This window comes from Pollicipes pollicipes, unplaced genomic scaffold, assembly GCF_011947565.3.
Source record: "Pollicipes pollicipes isolate AB1234 unplaced genomic scaffold, Ppol_2.1 Scaffold_3087;HRSCAF=3621_pilon_pilon_pilon, whole genome shotgun sequence".
Taxonomy (NCBI): Eukaryota; Metazoa; Arthropoda; class Thecostraca; order Pollicipedomorpha; family Pollicipedidae; genus Pollicipes; species Pollicipes pollicipes.
The window spans coordinates 42,917,528-42,944,945 of NW_023596225.1; the positions used below are offsets into that span (position 1 = coordinate 42,917,528).

Below are 27,418 nucleotides of genomic sequence, written 5' to 3' on the forward strand. Positions count from 1 at the left end.
CCGACGGCGGCGTGCCTCAGCCCCCGTCGCGCCCGCTTGGCACCACTCGCCGGCGGCCGGCGTGTCCGGTGTCCCGGACCTGACCGGACCTCCGATGCCCGTCACCAGGTGACGTGGGCGTGCCACAGCCCTGGTACTTCCTCCTCTCGCCTGGCTACTGGCGGCCGACACCGACCAAGCCTGGCAGCGGCGAGTGGGACACCGCCGACGCCGACGGTACGTCCTGTGAACGGTCGTGCGCACTTGACGGCCCCCGGGAACACGGCACGTGTGGGGAGCGCGCGGCGGCTCTCTGTCGGGGGCGGCGCTGAGCTGTGTGCCGAGTTGCGTGATCATCTGGTAGACTATTGACTGTTGGTTGCTGGTGTGGTACCACGGGATCGCGGCACGACACGCGCTGTTCTGTGATTGATGATGTCGGTAACGAGGAGATCGGGGCTTTGAGCCTCGCTACCTCCAGCACGTGGTCTTCCCCCCCCCCCCCCCCTTCAAATAGCGTGAGCACCGGCGAGCTGCCGGAACGGATCGAGACGCCGTCACGACCGGCCTGACCTCGTCGTGTGACGCCCGTGACGGCGACGGCGTCGGCGTGACGTCGGCACCACCGGACCCCGCGACGCCGCCCCACTGACCCGCCTCTCTGGCGTCGGCAGGCGGTCTGCTGAACGAGCCGGAGCCGACGAAGCTGCCGCTGGCTGTGGAGCTGTGCGCCCTCACCAAGCGGTTCCCTGGCCAGCGGCGGCCGGCCGTGGACCGGCTCAGTCTGCGCCTGTATGAGGGTCAGGTTACGGCCCTGCTCGGTCACAACGGCGCCGGCAAGACCACCACGCTGTGAGTGAGCCTGGGGGCGGGGGCGGGGGCGGCACCGGGCCGTCGCCGCTGGTGAAGGTCAAGACTGGCGCCTAGTCAGAGGCGCTGGGAATCCTTGAGCTGGGGAGCGCTGACCAAACATGGGGAGAGTTTAGGTTTGGAGTGGGTTCGGTTGATTACTATACGGTTGGTCGACTGATTAGTGAAGGTGGTGGACTGGTGGAAGGTGGTAGTGGTGTGTGGTGAGTGTGGCTAAAGCTGTGATGCTGGCAGGCTGTGGCAGGAATACAACACTCCGGGCTCTGATTATGGAGAATATTCGCGTTAACCATCTGATCCCACTCCATCTCGGTGCGCTCCACTCTGTCCCCTCTGCCCCAGCTCGATCCTGTCGGGCCTGCTGCCCGCCTGCTCCGGCTCCGTCTCCGTGTACGGCTGCGACACGCGTCGCCGGCTGGCGGCCGCGCGCCGCTCGCTCGGCTTCTGCCCGCAGCAGGACGTGCTGTTCGACGGCCTGACGCCGGCCGAGCACGTCTGGTTCTACGGCCGCATGCGCGGCGCCGGCCACCGAGAGGCGCTCCTGCAGGCCTTCAGGTGAGCGGCGGCCGGCCGGTGGGCAGGCCCGGCCCGGCTGTGGGTCCGGGAGCGATGACCGGCGGGGGCAGGCCGGGCCCGGCTGTGGGTCCGGGAGCGGTGACCGGCGGGGCGGGCCGGGCCCGGCTGTTTGTCCGGGGGCGATGACCGGCGGGGGCAGGCCGGGCCCGGCTGTGGGTCCGGGAGCGGTGGCCGGCGGCGGCGGGCCGGGCCCGGCTGTGGGTCCGTGAGGGGTGGCCGGCGGGGGCGGGCCGGGCCCGGCTGTGGGTCCGGGAGCGGTGGCCGGCGGGGGCGGGCCGGGCCCGGCTGTGGGTCCGGGAGCGGTGGCCGGCGGGGGCGTGGCGGTGCCGACTGTGGGTCCGTGAGGGGTGTGCTGCTGCTGGGCCCCGCTGCGAGGTCCTCTGGACTGGCAGCGAGGCAGACCTGATGGGATCACAGCGGCAAGGACACCGCTGGTTGGTGATGTTGTGTTCATGTGTCTTTGACAAAAATGTCTGAAAGTAGACGCCAGTCTGAAATCCCCGGCTGCGCCCATCGGATGACAATGTGAGGGAATCCCCCCTACATCGGCTCTGCTATCTTGGCGTGGCGTCGCGTTCGCTGACAGAGCTGTGAAAAAGGTGGTGACTGCGTTGGCGCCGTTCTCAGCGTCCTGGCCGACGTGAACCTGCTGCCGAAGCGAGACTGCGACGTGCGCCTGCTCTCCGGTGGCCAGCGCCGCAAGCTCTCGGTGGCGATCGCCTTCCTAGGTGGCAGCAGATGCATCGTGCTGGACGAGCCGACGGCCGGCGTCGACCCGCACTCGCGGCGCGCCATCTGGAGTTTGATCGCCAAGTACAAGCCAGGTGAGCCGCGCCCCTCCCGCGCGGTGTGATGCGGGCCGTGTACTCTCCGGATGCGTCTGCGTATCTATCTGCAGATATGGGGCCACCTTTTATACGCGTCCCAGCACGCTTCTGTGTGCTGGCACATCTCGATGGCGATGGCGATGGCGATGGCGATGACGGTGGGCTTGGTCAGGATCGGGATCCCGATCATCTTTTCGCCCCTGGGAGGTTGGCTGAATCTACCATTTCGGTTATGCATGGACTCTGTTAAACGGACTCGACAGACTCCAATCAAATGTCGGATGACATTTAATTCATTCTGCTGTACAGCAGTCATCAACTGATTCAGATGTTTGAACGGTATCAGGAACGTTTCCAATTAGGGACGGCAGGTGAGCAGGCGTTTCATGTCAGTGTCGCGCCGGCCGTCTGGGAGCACGCGTGCGCTTTTGAGCTCTGTTGGCGAGCCGGTGATCGGGAGGAGTCGTGTGCGTCACGGTCCCGCCGTGAAGACGGGTTTCAGGCCGCTGCGAAGGCGCGACCCGACGTGCGACGCCTTTGACACATGCAGCAGCCAGCTGGTCTCCAGTTTGTGAGGTACCTGGCGGGGTCGAACACCTTTGACCTGGCCTGTTTGCTCGTCACCTCTCGCTCGGCTTTGTACTGGCGTGCGTGGGAGCTGTCGGCGCTGGCCCGAGCCAGCCGCGACCTCAGCTGTCGCGCCGCGCGCCGCCTGGTTCCGACAGGCGGGCTGTCGCTCTGTGCGCTTGACCTTCCACTTGGCGTTAGTGCATTGGACGGGCGCTGCTAAATGGCATGACTTTCACCGCCGTCGTTCTGGGACGGAAGCCACGTCCGCGGCGAGGTCGCTGCTGATGGCTGGCCGGTGGGCTGGAGCTGCGGCACGTATGCTGCGAGTTCAGAAGCTACTGAAAATGGCTGTGCTCGCGCACAGAGCTTCGTGTGCACACTGCATATACAGCAAGCTAGCATCCCCGCCCCGTCGGATGCATTCTAAAGCAGCGGGTTAAGGATGATACGAATAACAGCAGCAGTCAGTCCAGTGAGTATCACACTCAGCCGCCTCCAGCCTGCACTGACGTGTAGTAACCCCGTCGGGCCCACATGGGCAGCCCGCTTCCGTCCAAATGGGAAGCGCATGGTGACTGTGGCGATCTGACCGACCAGCCGCCGGTGACCTGTCCTGTCGCGGGCATGGTTCGGGAGGGGGAGGGCTGCACGTGACGGCGGGAACCCGGCCGATCGGAGGCTGTGGTGGGCCGGCGACGGACGGCGGTGTGCACCGTGGTGAATGTCCTACAGACCTTGTCGTACATGACAATGTCGATAGTGCCGTACTCATAGGCTTTCGAGGAAGGCTGGCAATCAAAATTGGGAAGAGACTGCTCTTGATATTTCGCGTGCGTGCCGTGGTAGCACGATGAAGGCTGGATGCCACGCAGCTGTAGCTCGCGGGCTTAGCTGTCGCGGATTGAGGCCATTTTAACACGTCGCACACGAGGCTTGGAGTGGGTATGACGGCGTTTGACGTGCCTTTAGTCGAAACCTGGCATGCGGTCGGCGCTCGTAGAGATGTCGCCCCTTTTTAAATATTACCTGTGTAGTAAGTCTGCTCTACGCCTCATCGACCTCGATATAGCCACGCCGTAGTAGCAATGCTCCCAGGCACCTGTTATTCATGACTTGCGCGGACAAAAACGTTCACGCAAGTTATTTGTTGGCCTTTGTAACTTGATATACGCCCGTGATAAAGCGTCTATGCATCGGCAAAAGACCCCTGGCAGTGCACCTTTGGAGCCAGACGTGTAACTTACGTCGGAGCACGGTCCGTGCCGGCCTCTGAGCAGCAGTGACGGGTGGTGCGGTCGCTGCCCACCGCGCCGTGTGTTGGTCCTCGGCTCGGCCGAGCCGGCCCGCGGGGTCTTGGGTGGGCGCGGTGGTGGGCGCGATCGGACGAGCGCGTGGTTTGGGGCATTGCCGTTCTCGCCCAAGGGTGGGCGCCTGAGGCGTGTGGCGCACGTGTGGGCAACCCGTCGACAGGGTGGTGGAGTGAGGGCGCGTGTTCTCGCTGGCGGCAGGTGTTCTAGCCTTTGCCACACTTTGTATTCGCACGAATCGAGCGTACGGACTTCGGAGGAAGGCTCTAAGTTTCGAGTTTGCGCCAGTTCATCGCGGATTTCATGAAAGTAAAAAATAAATATTAATTATCGGTGTTACTATCAGAAATGAGCCAACAAGCCGTTGGCCACTGCTCAGGCCTGCTCAACAACCGCTGGCCGCAGGTTGCAGGTAAGATAGTCTGCACCAGTCGCCTATCTTAAGCCCACAATGATGCTCGAGCAACCGGCATGACCGCGGTACAGCAGCGGCACGACCGTCCCGCCCCAACCGCGCCACCACGGCTGGAATAGGTGCAGGCGACAGAGGGTGGCGGGAACGAGATGATGACAGCACGGAGTTCGTATTTTAGACAGGCCGAAATGCATTGAAGGGGAATATGTTAGGCATCATTTAGTTGAAAAATGGAGTTTGTATATTAGACAAGCCGAAAGGCATTGAAGGGAATAATGTCAAGAATTATTTTGTTGGAAAATCTTCTGCTAGCCGAGCGTACCAAAAAGCGGTTGTGTCGTCAAATGCTTCTGAACTATCCGGCTGAGGCAACATGATACTAGTTTCATTCTATGCGCGCAACATCACGACTGATGTCTGTGAGCCAACCGCTGTTAAGTGTCATGAACCAAAAGGCGTCAGATGTCAGATGGCGAAGGAATCCTCATTACAACATTCTGTCCAGCATTTTCGACTGCCCCGGCATGTAGCCCGCGTGGCCTAATGGATAAGGCGTCGGTCTCCTAAACCGAAGATTGCGGGTTCGAGTCCCGCCGTGGGTACGTTTTCCACCCCTGTGCTTGTTTTGTGCCCTTCTTTATTTATCACACGGCTTTTTGGGTTTTGCTTGCGGCTTGCGCCATTGAATATATGCTTTAAATTGGAAAGCTGGATTTTGGTATAGGGGATCGCTGTTTTTTTAAATTGCTGACCTTTCAGCGGAGGCAGTTTCTCATTCTTTCAGTCTGATGCGGCAGCAGAGTGAAGACGAAGTCACAGATCTCTGAGATAGGTTATTAAGCAACGCAACAATATGATTTATGATTGCAATAAATTCCAATGACCTGAATTCAGGTATGGAGGTCAAACCGAGACCTAAACAAAGCTGGTTTTTGAATCGACGCCTGCTGTATTGGGTAGTTTCCGGGCTCGCTTCGAATTCGTTAATAAAAGGACCCGCAATAGACATCTTCCATGAATAACTCACAGGCCAGAGTGGGGCACTGACCTAAAATTACCGGGGTCAATATTTTGTCTCCATGAACATACCGCCTAACGTAATCCTTGACGCTCGCATGTTGGATGGGGTTGCATGAGGAGGTCGGGACATTTTGGACACCAGTCCGGAATTTAACATTTTTTTACCTTAGTTGACCCGAAGGTCATGACGTAGGAATATCAAATTTTGGCACAACCGTGTTTAAATACGGGATAATCTGTCTCTCCGAACAGTATCATAACAGTATTAGAATAGTAAGAGTATAGAATAGTATTGGAATCCCCCCAAGTATCGAATTTGGTATTTCTAGCTCTCTTGGTTGGTTAGATCTCAGTGGTTAAAATAACACTGGTGAAACCTCAGAAACATTTACGTCAAATGATAATACTGGGTAGTGCGGCTGCATCAATGACGTCACTTTATATACTTTCGGAGGGGGGAGGGGCGAGGCTGAGCCCTCGTAATGTTGATATATATATATATATATATATATGTATATAATATGATATACGCATATATACATGAATGAGTCATACAACTCACGAGTCATAAGGCAACCAGCCAAAACTGAATCGGATTTCTGATTTGGCAGTTAACGTGAGTCGTGGGTCAAAAATGAACCTGTCGAGAGTTTGGATGGCCGGCCGGGCCGGCCAGTCAGCACACAGTTATTGTCAAAGGGGTCGAGTACACATCAACTGCAGCAAACCGTGTTAGTCTGGAGCGGGCCCGACTGCCCGGTGTGGATACCAGTCTGCTGATGACATGTCCGGGCGCGTTTGTGATCCCTGGCGCATTGTGCTAGCGCTGCGTCGCCTGAGCTGTTCAAGTCTCCCGGCGGTGCCCGTCCCCTCCCTGCCAGGGAAGGGGCAGGCCCTGAGCCGTTCAGATCTCCCGGCGGTGCCCGTCCTCTCCCTGCCAGGGAAGGGGCAGGCCCTGAGCCGTTCAGATCTCCCGGCGGCGCCCGTCCCCTCCCTGCCAGGGAAGGGGCAGGCCCTGGGCCGTTCAGATCTCCCGGCGGTGCCCGTCCTCTCCCTGCCAGGGAAGGGGCAGGCCCTGAGCCGTTCAGATCTCCCGGCGGTGCCCGTCCCCTCCCTGCCAGGGAAGGGGCAGGCCCTGAGCCGTTCAGATCTCCCGGCGGTGCCCGTCTCCTCCCTGCCAGGGAAGGGGCAGGCCCTGGGCCGATCAGATCTCCCGGCGGTGCCCGTCCTCTCCCTGCCAGGGAAGGGGCAGGCCCTGAGCCGTTCAGATCTCCCGGCGGTGCCCGTCCCCTCCCTGCCAGGGAAGGGGCAGGCCCTGAGCCGTTCAGATCTCCCGGCGGCGCCCGTCCCCTCCCTGCCAGGGAAGGGGCAGGCCCTGAGCCGTTCAGATCTGCCGGCGGTGCCCGTCCCCTCCCTGCCAGGGAAGGGGCAGGCCCTGAGCCGTTCAGATCTGCCGGCGGTGCCCGTCCCCTCCCTGCCAGGGAAGGGGCAGGCCCTGGGCCGTTCAGATCTCCCGGCGGTGCCCGTCCCCTCCCTGCCAGGGAAGGGGCAGGCCCTGGGCCGATCAGATCTCCCGGCGGTGCCCGTCTCCTCCCTGCCAGGGAGAGAGAGAGAGAGAGAGAGAGAGAGAGAGAGAGAGAGAGAGAGAGAGAGAGAGAGAGAGATAGAGAGAGAGAGAGAGAAGAGAGAGAGAGAGAGAGAGAAGAGGAGAGAGAGAGAGAGAGAGAGAGAGAGAGAGGAGAAGAGAGAGAGAGAGAGAGAGAATATAGAGAGCAGAGAGATATAGAAGAGAGAGAGAGAGAGATGAGAAGCGAAGAGCGAGACGGATAGAGATAGAGAAGATAGAAGAGCTAGAATGCGAAGGAGCGGTAAGAGATGGAGCTATATGTATCTAGATCTTCTATCTAGATATAGCGAGAGAGGAGTCGATAGATGAGCAGATAGCAGATAGAGATAGATAGATGCTTGAGTAGAGAGGAGCGAGAGAGTTGAGAGAGAGAGAGAGAGAGAGAGAGGCAGGCGACGCTATGTAGCTTCACGTGCTGAGGACGTCGTAAATCCCCTATGCACCACGACCGCTGAGCCGTCCAACTCCAGACCGGTGCCCGCCGACCCCCTCCCCCAGGTCGGACGATCTTGTTCTGCACGCACCACATGGAGGAGGCGGACGTGCTGGGGAATCGGATTGCCATCCTGTCGGCGGGCAAGGTGAGCAGCGGCCAGCTGACGGCCGCTGGGTGACGTCACACCCCGCCTGCTCGCGCCGCCGGCGTCTCTCGGCGGTGTGGCGAGCCGTGCTCTCACGCTTCACGCCCACACGCGTGAACGTGCCGGCCGCGTGACGAAACACGGTCGGCCGCACCGCTGCTCTCTGGTGGCTCCGAGACGACCCCTGGTCAGACATCGCTGGACCTGGTCCAGGACAGATGTCATTAGCGGAGGTCAGCAGAGCAAACCGTTCCCGTTTGCGACATTGTATCATGACGCTTAAGCAGTGTGCTCTGATGACATAGGCACCGACTGACAGCCACGGAACGCTGCAACCTGAGCAACAGTATGAACCGCGGCTGTCCTTCCTTTTCCTACCTGCGAAGCATGGCACCAGGCGCCTCGCGAGATACATATGCCAATGGTAAATGCAATCATGATCATTGTATCTTTTATCAGTTAAGTATTGTTGATCCTAATCTTGATTATTGAATTATTGGTGCAATCTTGATTTATGTGCTTGATTAATACTGATCAAGAGCGACGCTGGGATGCATCGAGGCGGCTACCCATGTGGCTCTGGTCTAAACAATCACGTCAATAGGCAGCGACGTCCTCCATGGTAACACGGCTGGGCGTGGTGCCCGTCGCCCGTCGCCGCAGGTCAAGTGTGTCGGCTCTCCGATGTTCCTGCGTCGCCAGCTGGGCGCCGGGTACCACTTGCACGTGGTGCGGACGGCGGCGGACCCGTCTGAGGACGGTCAGGCCAGGTGAGGGCCGCGGCGCGGCGCCGCCGCTCGGCTGCCCGGCTGGTGCGGGCAGGGCTGCGGCTGACGGACGCGTGAGGTCACCTGACCTGACCTGAGGTCACCGGGTCACCTGCCGTCGGAGGCTGTAGTGCAGGCGCAGGTCGGCTGATGACCGGATCTGTCATTTCGTTCGCGTCTGCCCCCCTCCGCAGCCAGCTGTCATGGTGGCGTGTGTGTACCCTCAGGCTTCACAGCACCGAGGAGGGCTCATGGCCCAAACGGCTGCTGATCCTTTGCTTCCGTGAAAATTACGCAACACTTTATACATTATACAGGCCACAGTCATCAGGCCGAGAGTCGTGTGTTTAATCTGCATGTCATCTGTGGACCTGCGCCGGGCAGGCCGCGGCCGGTCACTGACACTCCCGCTCTCCCCCGACAGCGGCGGCGGTCTGGGCGGCGTGACCAGCCTCCTGCAAGCGCACGTGCCGTCGGCGCAGCTGCTCGGCTCTTCGGCGCACGAGCTACACTTCTTCCTCCCGGTGGCCGAGCTGACGGCCGGCGTGCTGCCGCGCCTGCTGGAGGCGCTGCAGCAGCGCAGGGAGGAGCTGGCCGTCGCCAGCTTTGGCCTGCAGACCACCTCCATGGAGGAGGTGTTTATGCGCGTCACCAGAAACGGCCAGGGTGAGTGGGGCAGGCTGAAGACGAGGCACCAGGGCTTGGGGGAGTCGAGGGGGATGGGCGAATGGTGTTTAGAATGTCGTGTGTGTGCATGTCCTTTGACACTGGTTGCTCGCGTCGTAAATCAAAGTGAACTTTAATCACGTTTTGAAGGAAATATTGAGAAAGTTCTTCGGACTGAATGGAGATGACGTCATATTGTTTTTCGTCGAACAGTGTTGCTGAGATCAAAGCATGAGGAAGAGGAAGCCTGGACGCAGGACGCACGCACGCGCACCCGCACACCTGTGCCTCCCCTCTGCCTCAGACGATTGCCCCGTCCCGACCCCGACCTCGGACACGCACTCCGAGCTGGCCGACGTCGTCGCCGCCCCGTCTGACGTCACCGCCGCCCCGTCTGACGTCACCGCCGCCCCGTCTGACGTCACCACCGCCCCTTCTGACGTCACCGGCGCCCCGTCTGACGTCGCGACGGCCTGGAGTGACGTTACGCCCGAGTCGTGGGAGCGGCTGCGTGGCCGGCGGCTGCTGTGGCAGCAGTTCCTGGCCGTGTTGTCTGAAGCGGTTTTACTGCTCGCGTCGCAGCTGGACCCTGCTGATCAGCCAGGTCAGGATGGCCGGGATCGGCCGGGTCAGGGTGACCGGGATCGGCCAGGTCAGGGTGGCTGGCGTTGGCCAGGTCAGGGTGGCTGGGATCGGCCAGGTCAGGGTGGCTGGCGTTGGCCAGGTCAGGATGGCCGGGATCGGCCAGGTCAGGTTGGCTGGGATCGGCCAGGCCAGGGTGGCCGGGATCGGCCAGGTCAGGTTGGCTGGGATCGGCCAGGTCGGGAGAGGTCAGGTCGGCCAGGACGAGGGTGATAAAAGCTGTGTACATTTTGTTAGAGAAGAAAGGGCTGGGGTCTTCCAAGAACAAACGCACGGGTGGAACTCAGCACCGCCTCCACGCGGCAGAGCGTTGGTGGTGTCTGGTCCAGTTGAATCATTTCTGACACCGCCTGGTGCCGGTTAACGCCGACCCTGTACATGGTATCTCGGATGATCACGTTCTCGTGGGATCGCGCTCAGATGATCACACTACACCTGACCACATCACTATCGTAAAATCATCTGATGCGGAAGCCGATCGCCGGTCATGAATGTGACGGCCCCGTCGCGGCTCGGTGACCCCCCCCCCCCCCCTCACCAGGTGCTGCTGCCGGCCATCTTCACGTTCCTGGCTATGTCGCTGGCGGTGGTGACACCCAACGTCTCGGACAAGCCGCCGCTGGTGATGGCGCCCACGCAGTACTTCAACTACACCTCGCCGCAAGAGAACGTCGTGCCGGTAGCCAACAACTGGCTGGACGTCCTGAACCCAGGGTCAGTAGCGCGGGCGGCAGGGTGCTGTGGGAAGCTAGGTCAGTTTGTTGGGAAGTATGGGGCTCGATGTAGGTGGTCGGCTTGGTGAGTTTGAGAGAGGTTTGCGAGTTACGGGAACGTGATTCCCCCACCCCCATCCCACCCCTTACCTTACCCCCACGTACGTGCACAGAGATAAGAGAGGACGATTTGCGCGAAATGCAGCACACCACGGTGAAGCATGGACTTGTCAGCATGTGGAGCAGTTAGCATATGATACGGTCGTCCAGTCTTTTGGCGCGCTTCGCATCTGCTTTTCAGAATTTTCAGCGGTCACGTGTCCGTGTTTGCGCTCATTGCTGCCTGCTGGGAGGCACGTTCGCTCGCACTGTCCTGTGCGCTTGCCCTTAGAGCTGCCCGAGTGTAGCGGAGCTGGGGGCGAGTGCGTGACGGAACTGCCCGGTGGTGGTGTGCACCGGAGCGGTGCTGTGAACGCCGGGTGCGGTCGAGATGTGGCAGTCCGGACTCGTGGGGCATCCGCCTCTCCCGTCCTGGTCCGGAGCGCGCATGCCATGACTATCGCGCGCGAGACCAGACCCGGCGAAGGGGTGCCAGGCGGGCTGGCGGCGCAGCGGTCTGGTCACTCGGCAGTAGGACCGTGGGCCCAGGTGTGTGACGCGCCTGTCCGTTGGCATGGCCAGGTTCAGCCGGGATGCGCCGTCACCGGCGGTGGAGGCCACCCTGGAGCTGGCCTCCGGCCTGGGCGCCACCTGCGTGCGGCGGGACCCACACAACGCCAGCGCCGGCTTCGACCCGCTCTGCGACACCGTCAGACACCGGGGTCAGTCGGGCTGAGGGGAGGTCAGACACCGGGGTCAGTCGGGCGGAGGGGAGATCAGGGTCAGGGGGCGGAGGGGAGATGAGGCACCGGGGTCAGTTGGGCTGAGGGGAGGTCAGGTACCGGGGTCAGCGGGCGGAGGGGAGATCAGGCACCGGGGTCAGGGGGCGAAGGGGAGGTCAGGCGCCGGGGTCAGTTGGGCTCAGGGGAGGTCAGGCACCGGGGTCAGTCGGGCGGAGGGGAGATCAGGCACCGGGGTCAGGGGGCGGAGGGAAGGTCAGACACCGCGGTCAGTTGGGCTGAGGGGAGGTCAGGCACCGGGGTCAGGGGGCGGAGGGGAGGTCAGGCACCGGGGTCAGTTGGGCTGAGGGGAGTTCAGGCACCGGGGTCAGCGGGCGGAGGGGAGGGGGTCAGACACCGGGGTCAGTCGAGCGGGGGGAGGGAAGGTATCAGGCACCGGGGTCAGGAGGCGAAGGGGGGGTCAGGCACCGGTGTCAGCGGGCAGAGGGGAAGGGGTCAGACACCGGGGTCAGTCGAGTGGGGGGAGAGAAGGTGTCAGACACCGGGGTCAGTCGGGCGCACGGAAGATCAAGCACCGGAGTCAGTCGGGTGGAGGGAGAAGAGGGGATCAGGTACCGGGGTCAATCGGACGCAGGGAAGGTCAGGCACCGGGGTTAGTCGGGCGGAGGGGAGGGGAGGGGTCAGACACCGGGGTCAGTCGGGCGGAGCGGAGGGAGGTATGTCAGACACCGGAGTCAGCTAGGGTTGTGGAAAGGTCAGATGTCTGGGGCCGCTGGGAGCTAAGTTATCTGTTGTGCGGGAGGGCCCATGTATGCCGCAGGGGTGTCGGAGATCTTGCGGTGCGGACCGGCCCCACTGTGCGGCCGGCAGCGCCTGTGCCCCCAGACTTGACTCCGACACTGGCATGTGCTGGTCTTCCTGTAGTTCGGGGACGAGCGTTTGTTGTCACATGATTATCATCCCGTCAACTGTGAACGGTTACGTATCGAGCTACCGGACTCTCCCGGTGGGCGCGCTCTGCTGTGTTCCACGCTTCCGGTCGGTATGGTGTACGCCCGGTGATAGTATTTCAAGCGTCTTCTCCAGTCTCGCGGGTGGAGGCTGTGGCCCCTGAGGCTGCGCCGCTCCGGCTGATGGCGGGCGCCGGCCGGCTGACCACGCTACCGCCGGACCCGCACAGGCGAGTTGGCCCGTCTGTCGACTAACGTGTCCGCGTTCTCACGGATACGGCGCCACGCCGTGTGTGGGCCGCTCGCGCTTATTGTGCACTGTGACGCCGACGGCATGCCTGTTTAACGGCTGCAACAGTGTCGAACGCTGGCAATAACCGTCACATGTTAACCGGCGGCTGTTTACCTCCGCGTGACTGCTCTGTTCAGCGTTAATTCCGTGTACGATGTTTCCTCCCTCTTGTCTTCACCGTATATCCCAAGATCGCTCGATATTTCGCTTTGTTTCTGTGCGTTGATGGCGAACACTATCAGGAATATTTCTGTCGGTTGCCTGCTATTTAGACAGGTTAGCGCGTCGCGAGCCAGCGCCCCGTGTCGCGTCTGGTCCTGGACTGGTTGCTCGCGCGCCTTCCACTCCATGGCTGACGAGCACAATTGAAAAGGCTGGCACTGCTGAAGCAGCGGGACGTGCCCACAACCCCGAGGGTCGCCGTAAACAAGTCCAAACTCACCCCGACTGAACCAAAGCACGCGTCGACCCTCGACGCCCGTCACGGCCGGTGTCCAGTGCCGGCCGCTCTGACCAGCGCCGGGTGCCGCTCCGCCTGCCAGGCTGTTCCCAGCGTGCTCGTGCCGGCCGGACGGGGCGGGCCAGGCGTGCGCGCCGGGCGGTTATCGTCTGCCGCTCTCCCGGTCCGTGGTCACTGGCGACCTGCTGCAGAACGTCAGCGGTCAGCCGGAGAGCGAGTTCTACCGCGCCACCACCGACATCTACAGGTGGGTCGGACCGCCGCCCCCGGCGGGGCACCGGGCACTGGGAGTCACCCGGCTTGTGGCGGGCCGGATGGACTGTCGGGAGCCGTCAAGCAGACCGACGAACTGTGCAGTCGTGAACTGCTGGTACCGGGCAGGGGTGGACTGCTGCAAGGGTGGACTTCTGGCACCGGGCCGGGGTGGACTGCTGCAAGGGTGGACTTCTGGCACCGGGCGGGGGTGGACTGCTGCAAGGGTTGACTGCTGCAGGGGTGGACTGCTGGCACCGGGCAGGGGTGGACTGCTGCGAGGGTGGACTGCTGGCACCGGGCGGGGGTGGACTGCTGCAATGGTTGACTGCTGCAAGGGTGGACTTCTGGCACCGGGCAGGGGTGGACTGCTGCAAGAGTGGACTGCTGGCACCGGGCGGGGGTGGACTGCTGCAAGGGTTGACTGCTGCAGGGGTGGACTGCTGGCACCGGGCGGGGGTGGGCTGCTGCTGGCACCGGGCAGGGGTGGACTGCTGCAAGGGTGGACTGCTGGCGCCGGGCGGGGGTGGACTGCTGCAAGGGTTGACTGCTGCAGGGTTGGACTGCTGACACCGGGCAGGGGTGGACTTCTGGCACCGGACGGGGATGGACTGCTGCAGGGGTGGACTTCTGGCGCCGGGCGGGGGTGGACTGCTCGCACCGAGCAGGGGCTCCAAAGCTGGCAGCAGTTGGGACCGGCCGTGCAGGCGCGGCTGCCTGACCGCTGATGGCTGGGTGTTGAACGAGACAGGGGAGCCGGTAGCTCGCACTGGGTCACTGAGCTCTGCAGGGGAGGCCACGGGCCTGGTTGAGCGGGAACTCAGGCTGCGGTGGTTGGCGTTACGGTGTGTCGTGTCGTGCGCAGCGGCGTCAGACCGCGGATAGGCAAGCGCGCTGCCGGGCCCCATCTGTCCTTGCGGAGCTACGTGTCGGCAGCGGAGTCGGGTGCGTCTGGCCGTGTGCCAAAGAGAACATCGTGCGTGCTCACTCTCAGTACGCACTAGGTGTGCTGCCCCCAGTCGAAAGCCCCCCCGTGAGGCACTACCTTTCCGTGGTGGGGGGGGGGGGGGGGATTTCGTGTCCCAATGATCCTGCGGGCGGTTGGGGAGGCTTGTAAAGCGCCCCTTCCGGCCAAAGAGGAGGGGCCAGACGAAACGCGCCTCCCGCAAGGGCTCTGACTCGTTCAGAGTAGGGATTAGCAACCCCTCGGCCCCAGCTTCTCAGTCTTATCTGGGTCTCGCCGTACCCCGTTGGGTCCGCAGGTAGTGATGAAGGGATCCTGGTCACTGAGGGAGTTTCCCTATGGGTCAGTCGGGGCAGCTTACCAACACGTGGCTTTGGCCCGAATTTGTGATCCTGCGGATGCCTCGTGAAGTCTCCACACGAGGAAATCGGCTGGTCAGGCGTCGTGTTTTCGTGACACTGGCTTGGAGGCAAGCAGGTCATGTGACGGGTGTTGAGGGGGGAGCTGCCGGGTGCAGTGTCTGCCCCTTGACATCATTAAGGGGCCGTACCTCGGTTTGTCACCAGGGTGCCTGGTTAGCACCTGCGAACCTGAGGCACTGGCGCCCGCAGACACGTGCCCGGTGGATCTCGCAGCAACTCTTTTGGCACACTGGCCTGCGTATAGCGTGCTGTTAGCCCTGGCGGCTCCTCTCTTAGAAGTGGACCGTCCCCGTGTTGGGCTCCGTGGTGGGCGGGGAATCAGGGCGCCGAATATAAACACATACTTATGGATACTTTATCATCAACCAACCCCCCAAACCTCGACCGTCGTCCACTACCCCAGTTTCTGGTCGTAAGATCCGCCAGAGAAGATGACCAATGAAGGACAGTACCGCTCCGACTAAACCCACTTCAACGCCAACAAGCATTTTCCAAGATCGGGACGCCCAAGGATGTCTTTTCGTATGCGGACGGAGGCATAGAAGTGCATCTGACAGACGACCGCGAAATCCAGCGCATGCTTAAAACGACCACACTTATGTACAAAGTGCGAGGACAGGGAGAGGTTAGGGTGCCCGTATCGGTGCACCCTCACCCCTCTAAGAACTACTCTAAGGGTGTGATTACTTGCCGGGACCTTCGCGGCGTGAGTGATGGGGATGTTGCTGAGGGCTTGTGTGAGGAAGGGGTGACGGCAGTGAGACGTATCAAGAGGAGAGAGAGAGGAGAGCTGACCGATACTGACTCAATTATTCTGACGTCTTGCTCTGCGAGAGTTCCAGATAGGGTCCGCGTGGGATATCAGTCGGTTCCTGTTAGGGTCTATGTACCCGACCCAGTCCGATGCTACCGATGCCAGACGTATGGTCACTTCACGGACAAGTGCTGGAAAGAAGTTGGATGCGGAAGGTGTGCGGAAATAGGTCACCAACACTGAGTGTAAATCAGAAACCGTGAAATGCGTCAACTGTGGTCAGGGTCACGTGGCGTCATATCGCAGCTGTCAGTCCTTCTTGTCAGCGAAAACTGTCCTGAACATCAAAGTGAAGGAAGGAGTCTCGTTTCGGGAGGCCCAACGCCGACACAACGATGCGACCACCACAAGGACATACAAAGACGCCCTTACCAATCCGGCAAGAAATTTAGTCCAGGTAACACCCGCAGCCAACGAGGTACTGAAACTGAGTGGACTTGATGATTTCAAAGGCATGACTGTAGGCGAGTTTGTACAGCTGATACTAAGCACACTTGTATCAACTGGCTCTGCTGTTCCGTCGTACCGGAGGTCGGAACCTCCGAAAAAAATCCACCTGCGGCATTGGCCGCCGCTAGAGAAGCTCAGCCTATGGGGCTGGAACCCCCTGGCGGAGCTACCAGAGAGCCCGGGGCTGGGTCGCGACCCGGGAACGAGGGATGGACCACGGTCCAGCGAGGTCGTGGACTTCGCCCCCCATCATCGCACCCCGGCCCAGCCAGTGCTTACGACACGCCCTCTCGGGCTCCATCTCCCCCTCCATCCATACCAGCTACGACGGGATTTGTCGTCGCTGGCACAGGGGCGCTACGAGAGTTGGGCCCCTCTGGCTCCCCAGCTAGTGGCCCTGCCGGAAGCGCCGGTCCCCCCGGCTCACGAGAACCGGACAAGGTTCGGCATCCTCCAGTCGTCGCTCCCTCCCGGAACCGCCCCTCTGAAACTGTTGTTCGTCCGGGTTCTCTGGACCTTGGCCCTGCAGGGCGCGCCGCCAGGTCGGCGTCTGCACAGCGGACGGGGGGCCGGCTCTCGCTGTCGACTCCGCCCCACTCACCGGGAGGGTCAATGGGTCCGCCTCCCATCCCTCCACCTGGGGACGGGGTTTCGGGTCGGCCTACCCTGCCGTCCCCGGTGGCGGGTCGTGCAACGAAGCGTGCCCCTCCTTGGCCGACGTCGCCTACGGAGGGTGGAAGTCCCAAAGCCCGGCCAAGGGTCCGGCTTACCTCCACTGAAGTAGAGCGTCGCCAGGGAGATTTGTTTAGTGCAAAGCCCTAGGTGAACGCTTAAAGCAGATGTAAGCTGTACCGATGGATCTTAACCGTACACCCCACATACAAGCATACCTAGCATGCCAGTGACGTTTTTACATGGAACATGCGTGGCTTGAGGGCCAACATGTCGGACCTACACACACTCTTATCTTCTCGTAACCCGGTTGTGGCATGCTTACAAGAAACAAAGGTATCTGATGACGCCCAAATTAACGTCAAATGTTACAGCATCTTTCGGAAAGACGTGAGAACTGACACGATCGCCCATGGTGGGGTGGCGGTTTTAGTTCATCACAGTATACCGTGCTCTCCTGTAAGTCTTAACACTGACCTTCAAGCTGTTGCTGTCGTCGTCGACCTTGGGTCGCTGAGGCTGACTGTCTGTTCTATCTACCTCCCTCCTGCTGAGGAAGTACCGGATTCGACACTACAGTCCATCTTCGATCAGCTTCCATCGCCGTTCTTGTTGCTAGGTGACTTCAACTCCCATGGCCCTTTGTGGGGCTGCAGTCACACAAGCCGCCGAGGCCGACATCTTGAGCGTTTGCTGAATACAAATAATCTTTGTGTTGTTAACACCGGCCGGCATACCCATATATCTCTGCCGTCCAGCACTACTTCAGCGATAGATCTTTCTATCTGCTCCTCGTCCCTTTTCTGTCGGTTGTCTTGGTTCGTTGAGAGCACTACATATGGGAGCGACCATTTACCAATATGGCTTGGGATGAATGCTGGACACCCAGGCAGGAGGCCTTCCTACTGGGACCTTCGGCGTGCTAACTGGCAAAAGTTTACTGATGAGTGCCATATTAGAGTGCAGCCGACCGAGGACGACAATACAATGTCTCTTGCACAACAAGTGACATCCACAATTGTCGACACTGCTAGGTCTTGCATTCCCTTGACATCACCTGAGCCGCGCAGGATCCCTGTTCCCTGGTGGTCAGAGGACTGCAAGGCGGCAATTCTCAAGCGGAAGCGGGCGTTCAGGGTTTTTAAGCGTTCTGCAACGACCAACAACCTCATCGCTTTTAAAAAGGCCAGAGCATTTGCGAAACGCACAATACGTGAGGCGAAGCGTACATCATGGAGGGAATATATAAATGGTTTAAATCGTCACACCCCACTGAGTGCAGTGTGGCAGCGAGTTAGTCGCATTTCCGGTAGGAGCGTCTCCACTGCAGTTCCGGTGTTGAAAATTGCGGGAATCACGATATTGAACACACAGGAAGTTTCCAACAAAATAGGTCTCGCATTTGCAGAAAGGTGCCGACATGGAACAGACGACCCACGCTTTATTCGTTACAAGGAACGAAGTGAGAAGACGGCAATCAATTTTAGAATTCCTGACTCAGAGATTTATGAGTACAACCAACCGTTCACTGTCATGAAGCTCTGCACTGCTCTTAAGAGAGCTAAGAGTGTGTCGCCTGGATTGGATAAAGTCCACAATGATATGTTGAATCGCCTAAAGAAGGAGTCCCTCCATGCCTTACTCTCACTTTTCAACTACATATGGTTGCAAGATGACTTCCCGGAGTCGTGGCGGGAGGCCATTATAGTCCCGATACGGAAGCCCGGAAAGGATGGTTCCGATCCACTGCACTACCGCCCAATTTCGCTGACTTCATCCCTATGCAAATTGCTAGAGAGGATGGTGAATGATCGTCTCATGTGGTACCTTGAAGCCCACGATTGTCTTTCCAAAGTGCAATGCGGGTTTCGGAAGAACCGATGCACTGTTGACCACCTAACGATCTTAGACACAGCTATACGACATTCTTTTAAACAAAGACGTCACACGATAGCAGCCTTCTTTGACACTGAGCGGGCTTATGATACCACCTGGCGCTATGGCATTCTAAGCAAAGTACACAAGTGTGGACTCCGAGGTCACATGGCACTCTTCATTGAAAACTTTTTACGTCGTCGATTCTTCCGTGTCCGAGTGGGTGGCATGCTATCTGATCGCTATGAACAAGAGAACGGTGTTCCTCAAGGGAGCGTGCTTAGCGTAACCCTATTTGCGCTGATGATCGATGATATCGCCGACTGTCTGCCGCCTACCATCAGTCGGTCACTGTTTGTGGACGACTTTGCCATCTGGTGTGCGGCATCCACAACGACGTCTGCTGAGAGGCAGCTTCAGTTATGCCTGATTCGACCATCTGAGTGGAGCCTTAAGAATGGCTTCAAATTTTCGACCACCAAGACTAAGTGCACGCACTTCTGCTCACGGATTAGAGGCTGTAGAGACCCGGAGTTGCGACTGTATAATGCCACTATCCCAGTTTGTAACGACATTTGTTTCCTGGGCCTCACGTTTGACCGTCGGCTCACGTTTAAGCAACACTTTAAGATGGTTAAGACTAAGTGTCTCAAGCGCGTGAACCTCATGAAAGTAATGTGTCGTATGACGTTTGGAGCCGATAGAAGCACCCTGTTGAACCTTTATAGGGCTCTAATTCGATCAGTCATCGATTATGCTAGTCCTGTCTACGATAGTGCTCCTACATCTTCAAAGCAGGTTTTGGACACAATCCACCATACATGTGTTGGTATAGCCACTGGGGCGTTTCGTACGACCCGAACAAGAAACTTGCTGGTGGAAGCGAATGAACCGCCCTTGCCTCTTAGGAGACAACGATTTACTTTAAATTACGCTACAAAGGTTTCACAATTTCCGGATCACCCAGCCTTTAAGTTCATTTTCTCTCAGACGTTGATTCGTTCTTTCTTGGGGGGGCGGCCCACGTCAGCGCGGCCGATGTGCCTGCGCGTCCGGGACTGCCTGGACGAGGCGGATATTACGCTGGATGACATTGCCCCGCACACTCTTCGGGACCCAGCTCCGTGGAGACGTCTGAGTATTAAGTATGATTTGAAACTCTGTCAGCATCTTAAAAATGGCACTGCACCATGAGAGTTCCTCACGTACTCGTTGGAACAGATCTCACAATACGTGAACTCATTACAAATATTTACCGATGGGTCCAAGGGCTCAACAGGAACGGGTTGCGCATTTGTTTGCGGTGACCATACCGTAGGTCTATGCCTCCCGCAGCACATGTCAGTTTTTTCCTCAGAACTGTTTGCCATTTTAGCAGCGCTTCAGTACGTTGCTTGTCGTCCTGAAAGGGATATAGTGATTTTGACCGACTCGCGTAGTGCACTTTTATCATTAGACCCGACGGCGATGTCGCGTGACCACTCATTTTTAACTCGCTCAATTTGGGAGGAATTGGAATGGCTGGACAGCACTTCCTGTCGTATCACATTTATGTGGATCCCCAGTCACATAGGAATAATGGGGAATGAAAAAGCCGACGCCGCAGCGAAAGCTGCGGCGTGTGAGAGAAACCCAATACCAATGTATGTACCCGCTCGAGATCTGAAGTCAGTCATTTCCAAATACGTCCGCAATGCGTGGCAGCACATGTTCGACCAACACCTCCACGCTTTCAGGGAAATCAAGCCCCAACTGGGTGATTGGGAATCCTCCCATCGCCGAAGCCGCTTCCAGGAAGTCGCCCTTTGTCGGCTTCGGTTGGGTCATACATACGCCACACACTCGTTTTACTTGACGCGTAGGGATGTGCCACGTTGTAATAGATGCGGGGACCGGTTGTCTGTTGAACATGTGCTCGTCTCATGTCGGCGCCTTGAGACGGAGAGGCGACGATTTTTTCCTCCAGCGCCCCTTCATCGGTTACTCGGTCGAGACCCATGTGGTGAACTTGGAGATATACTCGCATTTTTAGCACACATTGGCTTTGACGTTATTTTCACTCACCCCTCAGTGTAAGTGCGCCAGTGAGGCTACCTGTTATCAGTTGACAACATAATTATCGCGTCGTCGCAGAGGTAGATAACCGTCATCGAGTGGGCGCAAAATGGCCCTGATGCCGACGCGCCCTTAAAACCCAAATCACCACCACACCACCACCCCCAGTCGAAAGAATGCGACGGTTTGGTGCTGGGTCGGCGTGTCTTTGCTGACCTGTCCCCGGACGAGTGGCAGCGTGGTACGGCTGTGAGGCGGTCCCTCACTGCTGCCCTCCTGGCTGCGGCCGGGCAAACGGCACCGACGCCGCGTCAGCTCTGCCCTTCTCCCCTGACCGGCGTGGACCCCGCCGCCGCCCTCCCGTCTGACCTCTGACCCGCGGCGGGCAGGCTGCGCCGGTACGGCGGCCTCAGCCTGGGCCTGGTGCACGCGGCCACGCCGCCCGAGTTTGGCCGGCATCTGTCGCCGGCCGCCCGCCGCACCGCCGTTCGTCGCCGGGCCAAGGCCTGGTTCAACCACAAGGGCCTGCACGCCGTGCCCGCCTACGTCAACGCGCTCAACAACGCCGTGCTGCGGGCTAACCTGCCGCCGGCCGCCGGGGACCCGGCCGCCTACGGTCAGTGCCGGGCCGCGCGGCCGTTGTGTTGTCTCGGGGTTTTCCTGCGTCGTGCTTTTCAGTTGTGGGTTTTTTGCAGTTTCGTTGTGCGAAGGTGACGACTCAGGTGTGCGCTGGTGCCAATAGCCTAAATGTGATGGGTAACCCCATGTCCTGGTAGTGACGCCTGTGACCTTCTGTTCGTCGGCTGTCACTCAGCGAGAGGCCCACTCGGTACTAATTTTGCGCCCAGACTTTTACAGCTCGTAATGTCACCATATCCCACGTCCCTCGATGCGCTTTGCGCTGGCACAAGCACGACTGCCAACTTTCTCGAGTTCATGCACAGTGATAATGTGCATGAACTCGAACATGCACATGTGTTCTGTTTCATCTCGTGCGTGACAGTTTGTGCCCTGTGTCCTTTTCGACCCCCACGTTCGCCTTCCCACTGCGTGCCTCGCCCGTCTGTTCCCTGTCCCGCAGCCCCCACCTATTGTCATTGTAACGCCCCACCTCTGAGACCCGTTCTTCATCTTTCTAGACGAAATCTGAGACTCCAGGAGTGATGTGCGCAACAAGTGACGCCTCGTTCCCTTGGCGTAGCGCGCGATGCCCTAACCGTCCTCCATCCGTGCTGTGTCCCCCTGTCGCTTGTGTAACGTGCCTCCGCTGTCGCTCCAGACGTGACGTGTGTAACGTCCCTCTGCTGTCTCTCCAGACGCGCCGTGTGTAACGTCCCTCTGCTGTCCCTCCAGACGCGCCGTGTGTAATGTCCGTTCGCTGTCGCTCCAGACGCGCCGTGTGTAACGTCCCCCTGCTGTCGCTCCAGGGGTGACGTGTGTAATGTCCCTCTGCTGTCGTTCCAGACGCGCCGTGTGTAATGTCCCTCCGTTGTCGCTCCAGACGCGCCGTGTGTAATGTCCCTTTGCCGTCTCTCCAGACGCGCCGTGTGTAACGTTCGTTCGCTGTCGCTTCCGACGCGTCGTGTGTAATGTCCCTCTGCTGTCGCTCCAGGGGTGACGTGTGTGAACCACCCGCTGCCCCGGACCGGCGCATTCACACTGGAGGAGGAGATCCGCCAGGGCACCGACATTCTGATCGCGCTGTTCGTGCTGGTGGCGCTGAGCTTCGTGCCGGCCTCGCTGGTGCTGGCGCTGGTCACAGAGCAGCGCCAGCGCAGCAAACACTTGCAAGCGGCTGTGCGGCCTCGATCGGACCGTTTACTGGCTGGCCAACTACTGCTGGGATCTGGTGAGTCGCCAGTCGCCAGCAAATGCCGCTAAGGCGTAGCGAGCCACTGTGTGCTGCGGAGTGTCCTGCGGACGTGAGTCACGAGGTCCTGCTGACTGCTATTGGGACCTGGTGAGTCATTAGGCTCTGCCAACCATCATTAGAACCGGTTGAGTCATTGCCTGCTGGCAGCAGTGAATAGCTACTTTGAGAGATGGGTGAAATCCCTTGATTACCGCGGTAACCGCCTGTGTTATATCGGCATCGGCCGCGCGCTGGTCCCTCTCCGGTGCGCCAGCAGCGCTTTGTGTCGCGCTTAGTCGTCTGATACCTGACTCACCGCGCCCGGCCGGGCACGCTCTCCGGCTGCCTCGGCCGCCGCCTGCCGCCGGGGCCGTCTGGTGCGAGACCTCCACAGGGTGGGGCCCCGCTCAGCCGTGTGTCAGAGAGCGTGGCGCGACACGTGCCCCCCCCCCCCCCCCCCCCCACTGGCGCTGCCTGAAGGTCCGGGGGGTGGGGGAGGGGGTCTGGCGGGAGCGCGTGTCAGTGACAGGTCGGCCTCGTGGTTCTCTGACGGCTGTGTTCCGGGCTGGCGAGCGAGGGGCCGTCACAGAGCGGCAGAGTGACGTGCGCCTCTGGTCTTTGGCAACCGGTTCGGCAAATGCTGGGGGGTGGGGAGGGGGGGGGAAGCTAGCGGGGGTGTGCGGGAGGGGAGGGAGGTTGCGCCGCCGGTCGCCAGACCCTCCCCTGACACGTGTCGGTTGTCAGCTGACCTGGGATCATACCTGGGGTCCAGTTGTTGTCTCCTCTGACCTCGGTACGTCCCCGTGCGTGCTCGTCAGGTCAACTGCAGCGTGCCGTCGGCCGCCTGCCTGCTGATTATAGCGGCCTTCAACGATCCGGCCTACACGTCCGGTTCGAACCTGGCGGCCGTCACGCTGCTCGTCTTCTTCTACGGGTCAGTGTGGCGAGCGAGCGAGGTCAGCCACTGGACCCCGGTCTGGTGCTGGCCCAGTCTGAGATGTCCACACTGGTCTCGGGCTGCTCCTTTTAAAGCTGCGTAGTCTAACGGCGAGGGCTTTGGAACGCTAGCTCAATGCCTTACGCATGTCGCGTGGAGCACGCGGAGGGTAATTGTGAATACCGTGATTCAGATAAGGCGTTTAATTGATAGCCCACTGCGCCACATCGCATGTCTTGGATGACTTGTTATTAATCCATATGGCAAGAGGTTGTGACAAACTGAACGGAAAATGTAATTCCCGGCCGAGGACGGCACTGGGTGCGGTGTCCCTAACTTAAGCACTAAACGCGCTCTGCGCACACACGTCAGGAGGAACGGGAACGGCCCTGAAGACATGTTAGCCTCTAACATTGGTCTCAGAATTTGGACAGGTCGAGCCGCTGTATGCGCGGCGATCTGCAGCTAACCACCGGGTTCAGGCCATGGAAGTTGATGGGCTTGATGAAGGCCAGCGGCTGGACGGCGTCAAAGCCACGTCCCACGTTGTCGCACAGCAAGCGAGCCCAGCTGGCCTTGCGTATCTCGCGCAGCTGAGCGGTGGTGAAGCTGCCCCGCTGGCCGGCCTGGTCGTAGAAGAAACGGTCGCCATAGCGGGCGCGCAGGAACTGGTCGGTGATCAGACAGCGCGCCGTGGGGCCGACTAGCGCACCGGGCGCCGGCCGCTCCGTGTTGATGCCGACAAACAGGTCGATGTCGCGCCAGTGGTGATAGCTGCGCTTCAGACGCGCCACGTCCTGGGCCGTCAGCAGCGTCAGCAGATGGGACCAGTCGGAGATTTGGATGTTGTGACAGCGGGCCGCCACCGTGGCGTAGGTGGGGATGCCGTGGTCGCGACCCCGGTGAATGTTGAGCGCCATCAGGTCCAGGCCGACGGGGCCCACTTTGAACAGGTTGCCGTGGATGGCTCGCTCGAACCTGCGGTCGTACGTCTGTGGCTGCTGGCGCGTGAGGCCACGCGCCATCTCCGCGAAGACTTTGGACACCACCAGCGAGTCCGGCTGGAAGAAGTTGTCGGTGAGCTGGAGCCGGCGGTTGATGGAGCCGATCCTGGAGACCAGATCGATCACGCCCTGCACCATCGAGTGCAGCCGGAAGCCGGCCGCCGAGAACTCATTGCTGACGTCGGGGTTGAGGGACGGGACGTAGGCGTTCGGCTGGTAGCCGGTCAGACCGACCGAGTGCGCGTACGCGAAACCGACGATGCTTGGCAGCCACTCGTGGTAGGCGATGTGCTGCCACTGGCCGATCACGATCCGGCGCGCCTCCTGGTATAGAGTCTCGTCGGTCCATCTGTGGTGTTTCGCCAGCTCACGCGCCACGCGGTTGTGCTCGCGCACAAACACCGTGTGGAACAGCGTGAGCAGCGTGTTCTCGTTGACGCGCTCGTCTCCGGCGATGAAGCAGACGCGGCCGGTGCAGTTGGTGGCCGGCTGGGGTATCTCGCGCGGCAGCAGGTTGCCGGCGCTCGTCTTCAACAGGCCGGCCTTGAAGGCCCGCAGCTCGTGGGCCTTCTCGTCCGTGGTGCCGTACACCTGCGAGCAGTCCATCCAGCCGGTGAGCTCGTTGATCTGCGTGGCTGGCCGCGGCCGACACAGCGGGTCGGGCGCCGGGATGCTGCGCACGAAGTTCATGCAGCGGATCTTGTACTGTTTGTAGAAGGGGTCGGAGGCGGGCACGGAGATGGGCAGACACTGCGGATGCTTGAGGCTGGCCGGCAGCTCGAGGCCATTGTTGTCACAGCACTCGATCGGCGACAGTTTGCCGTCGGGTCCCTCGCGCTGGAAGATGGGCGAGATGGACAGGTCGTGGTCCATGAACTGGCCGAAAGTCACCACGGACATGGTGAAGATCGGCGCCGGGTTGTTGTCCACGTTGAACACCGCCGCGCTGACCTTTCGGGACGACTTGAGCGGGCCGCCGGCCGCCGACAGGCTGCGGGCCGCGAACACGCCGTCGTCGTACGTGCTGTCGAAGAGGCGCCGCAGCCCGCGGAAGTGGCTGCCCCATCGCGGTTGACCCAGGTTATTGCACTGGCCGTTGATGGTGCGGTACTTGGCCGAGGAGGAGCAGCTGATGGCCGGCTCCGGAGTGCAGTCGGGGACGCGCTGCGTTTGGGGGGCGGGCGTCGTAAACGGCCGGAACACGTCTTGGAAGTTGAACCGGTTTGTTTGACCGTCGTTGAGGAAAAAGCTGCGGCTGCGAGGTGGGCGGGCGCTGGGGCTGACGCCGGCCGCTGTCGGTGCGCGCCTCGCCCTGGCCTGTACCTGCTGCAGCGCCCGCAGCGCGGCGCCGCCTCGCCGCTGAGAGCGCGAGGAGGTGCGCGCGTTCAGGAAATTGACGCGTGTCGTGCCGCTAGCCGGCGTGCGGGCGGCCGGCGCCGGCGCCACCGTCGAGAATGACACGCGCGGCCCCGCGGCGGCGGCGGCGGGCCGCGTCCCGTCGGGCCTGAAGAACGTCGGCCGGGAAGCCGCCGCCGCCGCGCTGGGCCGGATCGGGCCCGTGTCGGCCGTGTCCAGGTCGAACGCCTGCAGGAAGCGGCGCGCACCCTCCGGCAGCGAGGCCCCGTCCAGCGCCGAGCGGCCCGACCCCACGTTAGCCGGGAGCAGTGTCTGGCTGTGCAGCGACGGCGCCGAGAACGAGAACGCCGACCGGGCGCCGTTGGCGGAGCCCGGAGGCGCGAGGAAGGGACAGCAGACGCCCGGCCCACCGGACGGCAGCCTGCAGTGCCGCGGCCGCGAGGCCAGCGCCCCCGGGCAGGAGACGGGGTCTACGCAGCGGCAGGACGCCGCGCGGCCGACGGCGCACAGCGCCGCCGTCAGGCAGAGCAGCCAGCGCGCCATAGCTGAGCGGGGGACGGAGGCGGGCGGCAGGGCGGGCTCCTGGAGCTGCTCGCAGCTCGTGGCTCGCCGGTTGGCGGCGGACTGGCCGGTCCCGGTTGGTCGCCATGACACGTCACCTGCGGTGTGTGGGCGGCGGCTGGTCAGAGGTGGCAGCTCGGCCGCTGGCAGCGTGTTTTGACATTTGGGACTCAAAGGCCGATGAACAAAAGCGGGCCGGCGCGTGACTGCTTTGTCGGTAGACGTCAGTTGAGCGCAAGGCCTGCTTGTTCTCGACAGTTTGGGCTCTCGGCAGCATTGTAGGCCGTGCTGTGCCAGCACAGTCACTTACGTCAGAGAGATGCAGTGGATTGCATCAGCATACTAGTGCATCAGGAAACAATAACGCCGTGCTTTAACGCCCCGCCAAAAAGCGTATTGCCTGTTGCACGCCATGACTTAACACGGCATCGATGGCACAAGCCCTGACCGAGGTTCTCATCTGCTTTCAAAGCTGTCAACATTGCCTGCCGTGTTTGGCTGGTTGGGCCGGCGCCAGCCTGTACCTCTGACCTGGTGTGTGACCGAACCCCCGCCCCAGGTGGTCGATGACGCCTCTGATGTACCCGGCGTCGTTCCTGTTCCGCGAGCCGGGCTCGGCCTACATCGCCGTGGTTATGTTCAACCTGTTCCTGGGCGCCGCCGCGCTGCTCACCACCTCCTTGTTCGAGAGTATCGAGGACCAGCAGGTCAGAAGGGTCACAAGGGTCACAGTGGCCACATCGGCGGGTCAGGTTGTGGCTCTGGTGATGGGGAAGGCAGCGGCGCCTCTCGTGTGGGCTAGACTGAGGGACGCGTGGGAAGGACGGGGCCAGACCTTGTTTCCTTTGTCGACTGAGAAGGCTGGGAGGGTGCTCAGATCCGTCCCCTTAAATGCATTTTTGGGCCTCGCGGCTGAGAGGCCCGGCAGTGCTCGGGCTCGGTCGGCGGATGCAAGTGCCAGCCTCTGAGAGTGGGGAGTGTAGGATTAGGCTCAGTTGTAGTGGAGCGATGTATCGTTATCCGTGTGAAGATGTCACTTCAAGTAAGCTTGCCCGGCTCAGACACTGCAGTTTGATGTGTCTGTGTTTTGGAGTTCCTATGTG

The 27,418-nt window shown here is 60.6% G+C and overlaps 2 protein-coding genes and 1 non-coding gene across 3 annotated transcripts in view; 2 read left to right on the forward strand and 1 right to left on the reverse strand.

Moving 5' to 3' along the window:
• LOC119090204 (ATP-binding cassette sub-family A member 2) overlaps positions 1-27,418 on the forward strand; it is a 43,854-nt gene that overhangs the window by 9,950 nt on the left and 6,486 nt on the right. Inside the window, exons 13-29 of the mRNA XM_037212993.1 lie at positions 109-216; positions 654-831; positions 1,192-1,404; positions 2,053-2,249; positions 7,690-7,772; positions 8,436-8,542; positions 8,964-9,205; positions 9,510-9,565; positions 10,389-10,561; positions 11,242-11,381; positions 13,195-13,348; positions 20,995-21,221; positions 22,218-22,333; positions 23,276-23,391; positions 24,813-25,011; positions 25,198-25,316; positions 26,875-27,022. Of these exons, the coding sequence (XP_037068888.1) occupies positions 109-216; positions 654-831; positions 1,192-1,404; positions 2,053-2,249; positions 7,690-7,772; positions 8,436-8,542; positions 8,964-9,205; positions 9,510-9,565; positions 10,389-10,561; positions 11,242-11,381; positions 13,195-13,348; positions 20,995-21,221; positions 22,218-22,333; positions 23,276-23,391; positions 24,813-25,011; positions 25,198-25,316; positions 26,875-27,022 (2,576 nt within the window). The remainder of the gene's footprint in view (positions 1-108; positions 217-653; positions 832-1,191; positions 1,405-2,052; positions 2,250-7,689; positions 7,773-8,435; positions 8,543-8,963; positions 9,206-9,509; positions 9,566-10,388; positions 10,562-11,241; positions 11,382-13,194; positions 13,349-20,994; positions 21,222-22,217; positions 22,334-23,275; positions 23,392-24,812; positions 25,012-25,197; positions 25,317-26,874; positions 27,023-27,418) is intronic.
• TRNAR-CCU (transfer RNA arginine (anticodon CCU)) lies at positions 5,074-5,146 on the forward strand. Its single transcript has one exon. It is a non-coding gene; the product is annotated as a tRNA-Arg (tRNA).
• On the reverse strand, positions 23,590-26,365 carry LOC119114800 (peroxidase-like). The gene has a single exon (XM_037238830.1). The coding sequence runs from the start codon at positions 26,295-26,297 to the stop codon at positions 23,814-23,816; it is 2,484 nt and encodes an 827-aa protein (XP_037094725.1). The 5' UTR covers positions 26,298-26,365; the 3' UTR covers positions 23,590-23,813.

Excerpts from the sequence above, each read along its gene's own strand:
- LOC119114800 (XM_037238830.1), bottom strand. The coding sequence starts at position 26,297 with ATGGCGCGCTGGCTGCTCTGCCTGACGGCGGCGCTGTGCGCCGTCGGC.